The 13105-nt window shown below is 41.7% G+C and overlaps 2 protein-coding genes across 2 annotated transcripts in view; both read left to right on the top strand.

Annotated features, from left to right (window-relative positions):
- Positions 1-922: 922 nt before the first annotated feature.
- On the top strand, positions 923-1387 carry LOC129150324 (40S ribosomal protein S24-like). The gene has a single exon (XM_054721330.1). The coding sequence runs from the start codon at positions 923-925 to the stop codon at positions 1385-1387; it is 465 nt and encodes a 154-aa protein (XP_054577305.1).
- Positions 1388-3511: 2124 nt separating this feature from the next.
- Positions 3512-13105, top strand: part of RNF144B (ring finger protein 144B) — a 128639-nt gene continuing 119045 nt past the window's right edge. Inside the window, exon 1 of the mRNA XM_054721436.1 lies at positions 3512-3578. The gene's annotated coding sequence lies outside the window, so the exon portion shown is untranslated. The remainder of the gene's footprint in view (positions 3579-13105) is intronic.

Here is a 13105-nt window from a genome sequence, read left to right as displayed (position 1 = left end):
TTCACCTGCTGGAGAAAAACAACAATAAGATCCTTTGCCAATCAACATTTTTTTTTTTCTAACCGCTATTGAATAAATGCACCCCAAATCTAGAGGACCCATTTATGAAAAAGTTCGATACCACTGATAGGACACATTGATTTACTAAGTAGTCCCAACTAATGATGGACAGCTAAGAGAGCAGTCTAGTGTGGCCATGCTGACATGATTTTTGTCTGTTTGTTTTTATTTTATTTTTTTATTTTTATTGGTTTTTTACAGAGAGAAAGAGAGAGGGATAGAGAGTTAGAAACATCTATGAGAGAGAAACATCGATCAGCTGCCTCTTGCACACCCCCTACTGGGGACGTGCCCACAACCAAGGTACATGCCCTTGACCGGAATCGAACCTGGAACCTTTCAGTTCGCAGGCTGACGCTCTATCCACTGAGCCAAACCGGTTTCGGCAGTGTTTGTTTGTTTTTAGTTCAACATCAGCTTCATTACAAAAATTTTGTAGTTTAATACTTGACATATTCAAAATTTGTAAATTTTAACAAATACAGCTTCTATTTCAATTGGTATATAATGCAACTTTTTAAAGTGAAATTATGACTTACATTTACACTTTAACCAACTCCAATTACATTTCTGCTTCATATTTTAATTTTAAAATTAGACATCTTAAATTAGTAACATACACAATGTTCTGCCAAGCTTATACAGCATGATCACAGTATTTGTAGTTAATATTTTAAACCAGACTTATGGGAAGATTCACAATGATGTCAGGTGTTTCAGCTTAAACAGACTACATTTCTGTTTTCATTACCAAAACACATTATAGTTTTTGCTTCACTTTTTGTACACGAACACTAAAACCTGAAATAAAAAATCGGCAAAGTTGTTTTCTGCCCTGGCTGCCTGAAGATCTGCCTTCATCATGAACAACACAGTCACTACCCAGACCAGGAAGTTCATGACCAGCAGACTACTTCAGTGGAAACAAATGATCATTGGTGTCCTTCCCCCTGGGAAGGCCATAGCACCTAAGGCAGAAATTCTGGAAAAACTAGCCAGTACATGTAAGACCACACCTGCTGTCAGCTCTGTGTTTGGATTCAGAACCCATTTTGGTGGTGGCAAGACCACTGGCTGTGGCATGATGTATGATTCCTTGGATTACACAAAGAAAAATGAACCCAAACACAGACATGCAAGACATGGCCTGTATGAGAAGAAGACCACTTCAAGAAAACAGCAAAAGAAATGCAGAACAGAACGAAGGCAGTCGGGGGGGACTGCACAGGTCAATGTTGGTGCTGGCAAAAGTGAGCTGGAGATGGGACAACAGAGGAGTAAAAATTCTTCCGTGACTTTATGTGGTGATTGTGCAGTTTTTTCGTGAAAGGATTAATAAACTAATAACTTCTGTGTGGAAAAAAATGGCCAAGTCAATTTAGAAGAGCAATCACTGGCTGTAGATGCTATGTAAGCACCTCTACAGCGGCATGTGATAAATCATAAACGTCAAGTCCAGGGTTCTCAAAATAGCAACTCATTTGGTTGTCCATTCTCATGCTTCTTCAGCAGATCTGTGTGTTGGGGTTTTCACTCGGTAATTGATACCACTTTGTCCCTTATGGCTCTGAGGGTTGGCAAATGCTGACATTTTGTGCAACTTCACATTCATCAACTTACTTGGGAATTGGAAATGCAGCACTTAATGTTTTACTAAATGTGAACTTCCATTTTTTAGCTTATTGCAAAATAAAAGACATCACGTTATTATTATTCACCAAATAATAATATAGTTAGTTATTGTAGATATGCAGCATACAAGAAATGACCAAATCATTATGTTAAAAGTGTTTAGATTGGTCTCTAGATGCTTCTAAGGCAGCACTCATGGCCTCTTTCCCCTGAAAACATCTTGAATATTCTAATCCACCTTTCCCACTCACCCCACCAGCTGTGCCTTTGCAGTTCCATACCTCCTGTAGGCCTGAGCATGGGCATGGCGTGCCTCACTGGTAAACCCAAGGGCACAGGGCATCAGGGTATTCTCTCAGAGGCTGGAGGGGTTTGCTGTCCCTGGCAGCTCCTGCTTGAGTGCATTTTTTTTGTAAGCAAATGCCCTGCTCTCTTGAAAAGGAAGCAGTAGTTCCATTGTGTTTGGAAAGGATTGGGGAAAATAGAAATGGGTCATTGCTGGTTATCCTCTCTTAGAGTGACCTCTCTGCTGCTTGTCTTAGTGCATGCTGTGATAACCAAGTATCATAGCTGGGTGGCTTAAACAACATACCTCTGGAGTCTTGTAAGGTCAAAATCAAGGTGCTGGCAGATTCAGTGTCTTGTGAGAGCCCACTTCCTGATTTGCAGATGGCCATCTTCTTGTTATGTCACACCTGGCCTTTCCTCAATGTGTGTGTGAGTGCGTGTGTGTGTGTGTGTGTGTGTGTGTGTGTGTGTGGTTGGGGGCGGGGGAAGCAGCAGCTCTGATTTCTTGCTCTTATAAGGGCTCTAATCCCATTGTGCGGGCTCCATCCTCATGACCTCAACTAAACCTCATTACCTCTCCAAAGCCCCACCTCCAGATACCACCATATTGGGAATTAGGGCTTCAACATGTAACTTTTAGGGGGGACCCAAACATTCAGTCCATAGCACTGCTCATGTGCTTACAGTACTGGACAAGACTACGAAGGAAGCTTGGAAATACAAAGTGGAGAACTACTCAACCAACCCCAGCTTCTTTTAATGCAACTATTAATGGTATTTCTCTATTAAAGTGAAAATACCAAGGCAAATGTTAAACCAAACAGGATGGCAAGCATAGACCTAAATAAACCAGGACTGCCCAGGGCAAAAAGGACCCTTTAGCCATAATTAGAAAGGATGACACTTTATCTGAAAAGAAGTTTTTACATAGGAACACTAGAGGGCGCTTTAGACTGTAAGAATTCTGCTTTAATTTACACAAGGTAACAGTACCAAATTTATGTTACTAAATTTCTATAGTGAATAGTGTATAAACCTTTAAAATGATGATAAAATAGTAAATAGTAAATTCATATCAGGTGATTTTGATATTCTAAGAACATGAACAAATTTAATACAAATGTTTTGCTTGTTTCCATACTACCCCATGCTAAAGGTTATGATAATCCTATTTCTTTCATTGAATTTATTGGGGTGACATTTACATACATGTGGCACCCACTGTTCTTATCATAAGTGTTGACAAGTAAGAGTAGATTATTAAGGCAAGTGCTCTAGTCTTTAGGGAAATGGTATAAAGAGTGGAAGAAAATGTTTGACCTGACATCTGAGCTAGCGCCTGCGGTTCTATTCCCACCTCTGTGACTTTGGGCAAATCTTATAATCTTTCTGGATATGTTTGTTAATAAAGTGTTGGGGTTGAACTAAATGACTGCCAAGTCTTTTTTAAGTCTGAAATTCTCCAATCCTGAGCTTTATATTTAACTTTGATTAGTTTTTAATCTATATTTGCATATAGGTGTCATGTCTAGAGATTATCTTCAACTCCAGTTATGAAACCAGAGAAACTGTGACGACTGGATCAGGAAAGAGGACAGGTAGATGGTTCCCACCAAATTCCTTACAGTGGCTCGCTGTGCATTAGAAACAGGTAGCTTTTGTTAGTTACTAGAAAATACACACACAGGCACTGCTGCTCAACCTCACACTTCCCTTGAAGCAAAAATGGTGGTCAAATGTTTATATTTCATTGACTTTCTGGCTACGATTCAGACAAGATAGAAAGTGAGACTAGATAAAAATTATGTGAGATTTAAAATGAAGTCTAATTAGTCTATTTCTGATGTTATGAAAACAAATGAGAAAAACATTTGCCAGATAGATGTAAGCCCCATCTGCCCTCGTATAATTGAAGCCAGCATGTTCAGTGATCTGGTGTTTGATTTAATACTGTTGCTACACAGTTTTTTAACTCCTGAAGAATGCTCTGACATTGTTAACTGAGTTTCCTTATGAAACAAACACATTGTTGAATGATGTATGCTTTGCATGGAAAAATGAAATGTTAGCAACATGCATCTCTGTTGGAAGGAAAATAATTTGGCTGGTGGAATTGTATGACTCCTGTCTTATATACACACATAAAAAGTGATTCTTAGCGTGTTTCTAAATTTGTAAGATTTTTTTAGTCATCTTTTGCATGTCTTTGTGTGTTTATGGGTCTGTGTGCACCTGTGTGCATGTATTTGCATATCTGTGTCTGCAGGTGTACCTCTGTATGTTCATACTTCAAGTGTCCATTCATTACAGTTAGTAACTCTTGGATGATAACTTGTTTTACATCTTGAAGTCTCTCCACACTTAATAGTGAAAATCAAAATTAAGGAGATCCCAAAGGGAATGTCCATATCTTGATAATTTCTTCATGACTCATACTGTCTAAACTGAGTCTTGGGAGCAGCAGGCCGCGGTAGGGGAGGAAAGGACACAGAGGCTACAGCAAAATGCAGGGTGTAAGACAGGGGTCCTGATGGGTCTCACTCCAGGGGACTTGGGCAGGGGGTGCAAGTAGGCAAGTCTGCAAGGAGACCACAAGCAGAAGCCTAAGGACGTCGGTGTCAGGAAGAGTCGACCCATCTATTATCAACTCTGTAGTGAGTGCCTCATTGCGCCGGTGCTACAGTTGCCGAAATGAGTGTGGAAGGCTCTTTTAATGCTTCATAGAGTCTTTGATGAACAGGCTGGCTTGAATTCAAGATAGTGAATTCTGTTTTTGTTATTGTTGTTCCTTAGAGAATCTTCAGCGTGCAATGATTTTCTCAGTCATTTAGCTACAAATTAAGTTTATTATTCTTTAAAAGCATGTCAGAAACAGCCTGGGCAAGTGGCTCAGTTGGTTGAGTGTCATCCTGTACGCCAAAAAGGTTGTGGGTATGACTTCCAGTCAAGGGCACATAGTTAGGTTGTGGGATGCCCATACAGGAGGCAACTGATAGACTGATAGGTGTTTCTTTCTCACATCATTGTCTGTCCCTCCCTCCCTCCTTTCCTCCCTTCCTCCTTCCCTCCCTCCTTCCCTCCCTCTCCCTCTTCCTCTCTCAAATCAATGAAAATATCCTCAGGGGAAGATTTAAAAAAAATATGTCAGAAAAAACACTGGGGGAAGAGAGAGATCGAATGGGTATTAATATTTCCACTATTGTTTTCAGTGACATCATTTTCAAGATTATCAGTCAAGACTCTCTTAGTTGCAAGTGACTGAAATAGCCTATGCAAAAAAAAAAAAAAAAAGGAATTTGTGAATTCACATAATTGGGAAGTCTAGGGGATGGAGATAGGAATAGCTAGACCAGAGTTTCCAATGTTGCCCCTCATCTCTCTTCCCCTCTGCTTACAGGTTTGGATCCTACAGTTTTAAAAAAAGAGTATTTTTCTTGAGAATTCTAATGAGGTGGAGAACTGTGGTTGGATTAGCATGTGCCAGATGGCTGGCTGGCTGGCATTTGGGCCTCTGAAGTACAAGTGGTGAAAAAACCATAGAGAGAATTATAAAGGAAAAAGTAAAGTCATTGTCTTGTGGGGTCACGAGTGTCAAACATTGGGAACACACAATGTCACACGTCAGACTGAGGGTATTAGACCGACTCCAATAACCAGAGGAACAACACTTTGAATGCTCAGTACATGTTAGGTGTTTTTTCCTAGACCTTTTAGGTGTAACACATTTAATGGACATCAGAATCCTATGAGAGAGGGATGAGTTTTATCTCCACTTTATGGATGAGGAAACTGAGGCCCTGGGAGTTGAGAAGACTGCCCAGGGTCACACACTAGTGCATAGAAGTCTGTCTTCAGTCATATGCTCTTAACCACTATGCTGTACAACACAGCGGCATGGCATAATAATTAGTGAATCATATCTAATGAATGAATAACTATTTGTGTTACAAAGATACTAAGCACATGGTAAAGAAGGGGAGAGGGAAAACTCCATATTTTTTCCTAGTGGCTCGCTCAATAATTTGATGCATCCATCCAGCTCCCAAGGGTCCGGTGGAGTCTACTGAAAGCAGGAATGGATTGACCTGGGTCACATCGAGGTTTACCTGAAAATAATGAATATGGATTCAAGGCCACCCACTAACCAACCCTTGGGAGTCTGGCGCAGGGATAGCATAGGAGAGCAAGGGGAACAGGAATGGGGTCCACTTCCTGAGAGAATAGGTAAAATGCAAACCAGGAACAGCAAACCAGGAACAGTCGAGCCTCTCTGTCTGTCTGCTCTGGGAGCCGGACCTCCTTGGGTGGGACCCTAACCAGAGAAGACAGACAGACACTGAAGTGCCAGGACTAAAGCTGGTGTCAGGGAGGGATGGGTGAGGTGGGAGGTGGGGGAGCTGTGTGTGAGCTTGTCTCCCTTTGCTAATTTTTCTCTTTTGTATTTGTTTTGTTGTAACTTTTGAAATTGTGGTGGCTAAATATACATAAAATAAAGCTGACCGTTTTTAAGTGTACAATTCAGTGGCATTAGTACACTCGCAACGTCGTGCAACCATCACCACCATCTACAGGCACGCCTTGTTTTATTGCATTTCTCTTTATTGTGCATCACAGATGCTGCAGTTTTTACAAATTGAAGGCAAGACCATCCACCAGCAAAAAGAATTATGACTTGTTTTATTGCGGTGGTATGGAACCAAACCTGCAATATCTCTGAGGTATGCCTGTTTTCTAGAACTTTTTCCTCATTTCAAATAGAAACTCCCCAGTCCCCTTCCCCCAGCCCCTGGTAACCTCTATTTTAGTTTCTTTCTCAGCGAATTTGCCTGTACTAGGTACTGCTATAAGTGGAATCATACAGTATCTGTCCTATTGTAGCTGGCTTCTTTCATTTAGCATAATGTGCTCATCTATGTCGCTCATCAGGGTTCATCTAAGTCCGTGGTCGGCAAACTGTGGCTCGAGAGCTACATGCGGCTCTTTGGCCCCTTGAGTGTGGCTCTTCCACAAAATACCATGGCCTGGGCGAGTCTATTTTGAAGAAGTGGCGTTAGAAGAAGTTTAAGTTAAAAAAATTTGGCTCTCAAAAGAAATTTCAATTGTTGTACTGTTGATATTTGGCTCTGTTGACTAATGAGTTTGCCGACCACTGATCTAGGTCATAGCATGTGTTAGATTTCCATTTCTTTGTTAAAGTACAAGACTGGAGAGGAGATGGCATGAGGTGGTCTGGGCTGGCCCTCCGTGCCTGGTGGTGGGAGGAAGCAGGGCAGGGGTGTAGTTCTTCTGCCCTCGAAGAAGCTCCGAGTTGCCACCTGGCTGCTGCCTTGTCATTTTCCAAGTGTTGTGATTGATGGGGCAACAGAAAAACAAACTTCTCACCCCCAACCTATCCCCAGATTCCTTCTCCATATTACCTAAAATACAGGGCCTGGGAGATTGACTTGATTTGACAGCGAGGGAGAGGGCGGAGTTGAGGTGGGAAGAAGGCCTGTCGATTATTCACATTTTAATGTGACTCCGTGTCATCAGATCATTCTCCAGCACTCCCAGGTGAACTAAGCAAGTGGGAATTCTGGGGTTGGAGTGCCGAGTAGCGTGAGGTGCAGGCTTTGGAGCATATGCATGGCAGCTTGTTCGGGTATCATCTGAGCTCCGGGCTCCTGGGGAGAAGGAGGGAGAGAGAGGAACCTGGAATCCAGAGGAGAAGGGCAGGGGAGCCGGTCTTGCTCTTGCCAGTCTTAGCAGGGACCCGGTGGGACACCTCCGTGCCCACCCAGAAGCCGTCATTTCAAACATCTAAGGGCCCCAGCCCACCTGGAGTCTTGAAAGGGAATGGGGAGGGCTGTATTTTGCAGCCTCCTCCCCTCCTCCCTTTCCCGACTTTCTGGTGATGGAGCCACGAAGAAGTTTCCAGCGCTGACTCTGGGTCAAGCAGTAGGAGACAGAAGTTCTTTGTGGAGACAGTTTATGTTCTTTTCAGCTGTGCTCACACGTCCACTTCCAGCTCTCAGATCTCGTGGCCATGACTCTGTAAAGGCTTCCACGTGGGCTTACGCACGTTGACACTCGGAGGAGGACGGGCCTCCTTTCAACTCAGAGTTGTTCTTTCGTAGCTGAACACTGGCTTGGTCGGTGGAAAGGTAGGCAGCAGTGACCCAATGAAGTACGTGCGGAGTCCGGAGACAGGAAGGAGGTTTCTAGGTCTGTGTTGTTGACCTAATTCTGTATTATGTTTTCAGTGTTGCTGACCTAATTCTGCATTATGTTTTCATTGAATGAGTTGATTATTTTTATATCATTTCCTGGTAAGTGAATTACCTTCAGTACTTTCAATTTTTCCATGTCTCATTTTCTAGCTCCTTACCACATTTTTTTTTTTGCACTTGCAAATTCCTTGCTTAAGCTCTTTCTCATTTTTTAAGCCACCGGGAACAATGCTGCCTGCTTAGTATTTGAACGGCAGATTGCTGCTGTTATAAACACCCTGGTCTTACACCTAATGTGTGTGAGGACCAAGTTAAAATTTATTGTCAAGTCTTTAACATGTCCTTCATGTTGCATTTTCATATTAAATGTGTTATTTTTTAAAATATATTACCTTATAATAGACAAATATATATTTTAATTGCAGGGACGTTGGGGTGTGGCAGAGCCCAAGGCCGGGAAAGCCTCGGGCGGAGGCTTTCCCGGCCTTGGGCACCAGAGGGGAGCCTGCACGGATCACAGGAAACCACTGGGGGTCGGCTCCTTCGATCCTTAGCAGGGATGTTGGGTGTGGCCGAGCCCAAGGCCACCGCCCGGGGCCAAGCCCCGACCCTGAAAGAAGGCAGAGGCGGTGGCCACAGCCAAGGCCTGGGTCCCAGGCGCCGGTAGAAAACTGGTACAGGAAGCCAGGTGAATGAAGGTCTATTGCACGAATCTTCGTGCAAACAGGCTACTAGTATATATATATTTTAATTAATTTCAGAGAGGAAGGGAGAGGGAGAGAGAGATCATCAATGATGAGAGAGAACATTGATTGGCTGCCTCCTACATGCCCCCTACTGGGGATTGAGCCCACAACCCGGGCATGTGCCCTGACCGGGAATCAAACCATGACCTCCTGGTTCATAGGTAGACGCTCAACCACTGAGCCACACCGGCCGGACTTAACATACCAATTTAATCTTGTTGCTTTAATCACCCTCCTTAAGTGCTTAAACATGCATCGCTGGATCTGGCTTTCTCTCACTATCTCTGAAATCTGGTTCCTGGTTAAACAAGTTAGACATTTGTTCCTTAAAGTGATATTCACTGTGTACTGCAGTTGCTGGCATTGCTTTTTGTGTTTCAGTTTCAATGAAAACATTTAAACAAATCACTTAAAAAAATGTATGTTCTCATTGCGTTTTGATACTGATATTATCTTGATGTTAGGGGTGAACATTGGAGAGACATTTCTAAGTTAATGTTCAAACGCATGGCAGCGTGGCTTTCTTGTTTCTAGCACTTGCTCAGTTATGCCAAATATCTGCTGGTATGACATAGTAAAAGGACTCTTTTGTCCTGTGGAAATTTGATTTTTGTATCCCTTCCCCAATAGTCAGTACATTTTGAGATTCTCTTCAGTCCTAAAGATTAAATGGGAATAGTAATCCGATTAAACATGGCTTTTTAAAAATGTTTAATAACAAGCTGTCATTGCTTAAAACTTATTTTAATATTCAGGACGTTTCAATAGGAATGATTGTTAAGGCAGTATCAATCCCTTCCTGTTACGTGTATTACAAGTGTTATTGATTTAGTAGTCATGTGCTGCATAACGATGCTTCAGTCAATGGTGGGCTGCATCTCCTCCAGCGGTTCCGTAGGATTATAGTGTAGCTGAAGAATTCCCATTGCCTACTGATGTCAGAGCCATGGTAACATGGTGTGCGTTGCATTCCTCACGTGTTTGTGGTGATGCTGTTGTAAACAAACCCATGTGCTGCCAGTTGTATAAAAGTATAGCACATACAATTAGGTACAGTACATACTACTTGATCATGATAATGACTGCTACTGGTTTATGTATTTACTATACTATATTTTTATCACTATTTTACAGTGTACTCTTTCTACTTATAAAAAAAGTTTGCTGTAAAACAGTATGTTGTGTTACGTTAGCAGCAGCTGCCGCATACATCTTTCCCGAGTCTCTTGAATGCATTATTTTCTCTTGTGCTTGATTTAACCTCATGTTGTTTTGTACCGTAACATGCTGTACAGTCTTGTAGCCTAGGACAAGAGGCTGCACCATACAGTTGAGGTGTGTGGTAGGCTATACCATCTGTGTAAATGCACTCTCTGATATTCACACAACGAAAACACTTAACAATGCATTTCTCAGGTTACATCCCTGTCGTTAAATGGCGCCTGACTGTTTATGCATGTGAAACCTATGTTAAATGTAAATACATTTATTTAGTAACCCTTTAAGGAAGTGGTTCTCAACCTTTCTAATGCCGCGACCCTTTAATACAGTTCCTCATGTTGTGGTGACCCCCAACCATAAAATTACTTTCGTTGCTACTTCATAACTGTAATTTTGCTACTGTTATGGATCGTAATGTAAATACCTGTGTTTTCTGATGGTCTTAGGCTCGTGACCCACAGGTTGAGAACCGCTAGCAGGGTCGCCTAAGACCATCAGAGGTTGAGAACCACTGCTGTAGAGCCTAAGACCATCAGAAAACACAGATATTTACATTACAATTCATAACAGTAGCAAAATTACAGTCATGAAGTAGCAACGAAGATAATTTTATGGTTGGGGGTCACCACAACATGAGGAACTGTATTAAAGGGCGCGGCATTAGAAAGGTTGAGAACCACTGCTAAGGAATACTTCCTCCTCCTCCTCCATAAAAGGATACATTTATTTGATAAGAAGTGACAATTTATATTTTATAAGAAATATTTTAAAGTTATTTAATGTTAGGAGGTTTTTGCACATTAAATATGCAATATAATATTTATGTTTCTTCTTTCTGTTACCGAAAAGAAAAATGACTTCAGTGGAGAAGATAGGAAAGAAGGTTTTTGGTCTCTGTCCTTGAGTCTGATTGTTCCTTTACTGTGGCTGTATTATCTGCGTAGATGGCTGTAATTATATAGTTCATCTTTTCAGCAGCCTCAACTAATTCAGTTTAAAATCGGATTAAAACAAAACAAAACTTTCTTTTTCTTGTGTGTCCAAGCCCGTAATTTAGGCTGTTCTGAACTTTTAAAAGAATGCTTAGCTAGTTCTTTTTCCAACCACAATTTGATTTAATTTCCTTAAAAAGCAAGAAAATTGTGCCACATGCAAAGGTCCTAGAGTTAGTTGTTTAGGAGCTGTTTCAGATGATGGGGAAATGAAGTGGACCACCATGTACTATTTTCTTTTGTAAGTACAGTTAACCCTCGAACAACATGGGGGTTAGGAGCTCTGACCTCCCACACAGTCAAAAATTCACATCTAACTTTTGACTCCCCCAAAACTTAAATGCTAATAGCCTACAGTTAAGCCTTACCATAACATAAACAGTCGATTAACACATATTTTGCATTATGTACTGTATTTTTTACAACAAATAAGCTAGAGAAAAGAAAATGTTATTAGGAAAATCATAAGAAAGAGAAAATATTTATTGAAAAAAATCCATGTGTAAGTGGACCTGCACAGTTCAAACCCGTGTTGTTCAAGGGTCAGATGTAGTGGAAGACAATTAGGGCTGGGAAACCAGGGGTGAGTCTTAATCAGCTCAGAGGAAGAGTTGCAAGGGTGGGATTCTCCTTCTGACCTTAGCATTTCAGTGGGTCTTTGTTTTTGGGTGGACTCTTTCCCCTCCCCTGTCCCCTTTCGTTAAAAAAAAAATACAAGCACTAAAAAAGTGGTAATATTTGCATGCCCTCTGAGCTTTGGAAAGACATTTTCTTTGGGTTTAGCTCACTGGGTCCATCTAGTTCTGCAGTGTTTTCATACTGTATGTGCATTGGGAAAATTTCAAGTGGAATGAAGCACACAGAGGTATTCAATTATCTCAAGTTCCTTCTTGAGTCATTTCAGCTGCAGTTTCTATTCCTTCTGCTACTCAGAAAATGGGGGGCTTTGGAAGTAGGGACTCCCCAGGCTAAAAAAGCTCCACGTCCTGCAAACTCAACTCTCTTCCACTTCCCCATACAAGTGCAACATCTGATGTATGATCTGGTTAGTGCTGAAAGGAGGGGCTTCAGCTGAAGCAATTGTGAGAGGGAAACTGCCAGTTCCATAGGAGAGCAAAAGGAGAACAGGACTTTGCCAACCTGGAGATTCTTAAAGAACAGAGAACAAGGAATTGGTTTAGATACGTATATGATGTATAAAAGAGGAACTCGGGCGTGGCGATGAAGACGAGAACCATTGGTATTAGATAAACCTGGTTCAAAATCTGGCTCAGCCATTGACTAGGTGACCTTGATCTAACTGAGGGGTTTTCATCTGTAAAGATAATAATATACATAATGTTTAGGGGATGTTGTGGGACTAACATACCTATTGTGATACCTAGCACAAGGTAAGTCCTCTGTAAATGAGTTGTTTATTCATAAATGTATTGATTCACAAATATTTTGTCATGCGTGTACCAAGAGAAGTAGATATTACAAATTTCTTTGTGTCTGTCTAGTTCCGTGGTCGGCAAACTGCGGTTCGCGAGCCACAGGCGGCTCTTTGGCCCCTTGAGTGTGGCTCTTCCGCAAAATACCACGGCCTGGGCGAGTCTATTTTGAAGAAGTGGCGTTAGAAGAAGTTTGAGGTTAAAAAATTTGGCTCTCAAAAGAAATTTCAATCGTACTGTTGGTATTGGGCTCTGTTGACTAATGAGTTTGCCGACCACTGGTCTAGTTGAAATAAGAATGATGGGTCTTGTCTTCAGTATTAGAGGTACTCATGTACAAGGTAAATTGACATGCCATTCACAAGTACTGATGCAACTGCGGGCAATTTTCCTGCCTCGTGCCTGGTGAACTCCTGTTTGTCCTTTAAACCTACCTCTTTATTACCTTCCCTGGTCCTCCAGACACTCTTTCTTCTTTGTACCAGGGCTTCTATTCTGTTGTCACCTTTAGCTCAGGGACCCTG

Source organism: Eptesicus fuscus, chromosome 9 (genome assembly GCF_027574615.1).
Source record: "Eptesicus fuscus isolate TK198812 chromosome 9, DD_ASM_mEF_20220401, whole genome shotgun sequence".
NCBI lineage: Eukaryota > Metazoa > Chordata > Mammalia > Chiroptera > Vespertilionidae > Eptesicus > Eptesicus fuscus.
This window is presented reverse-complemented; position numbering and strand designations above follow the sequence as displayed.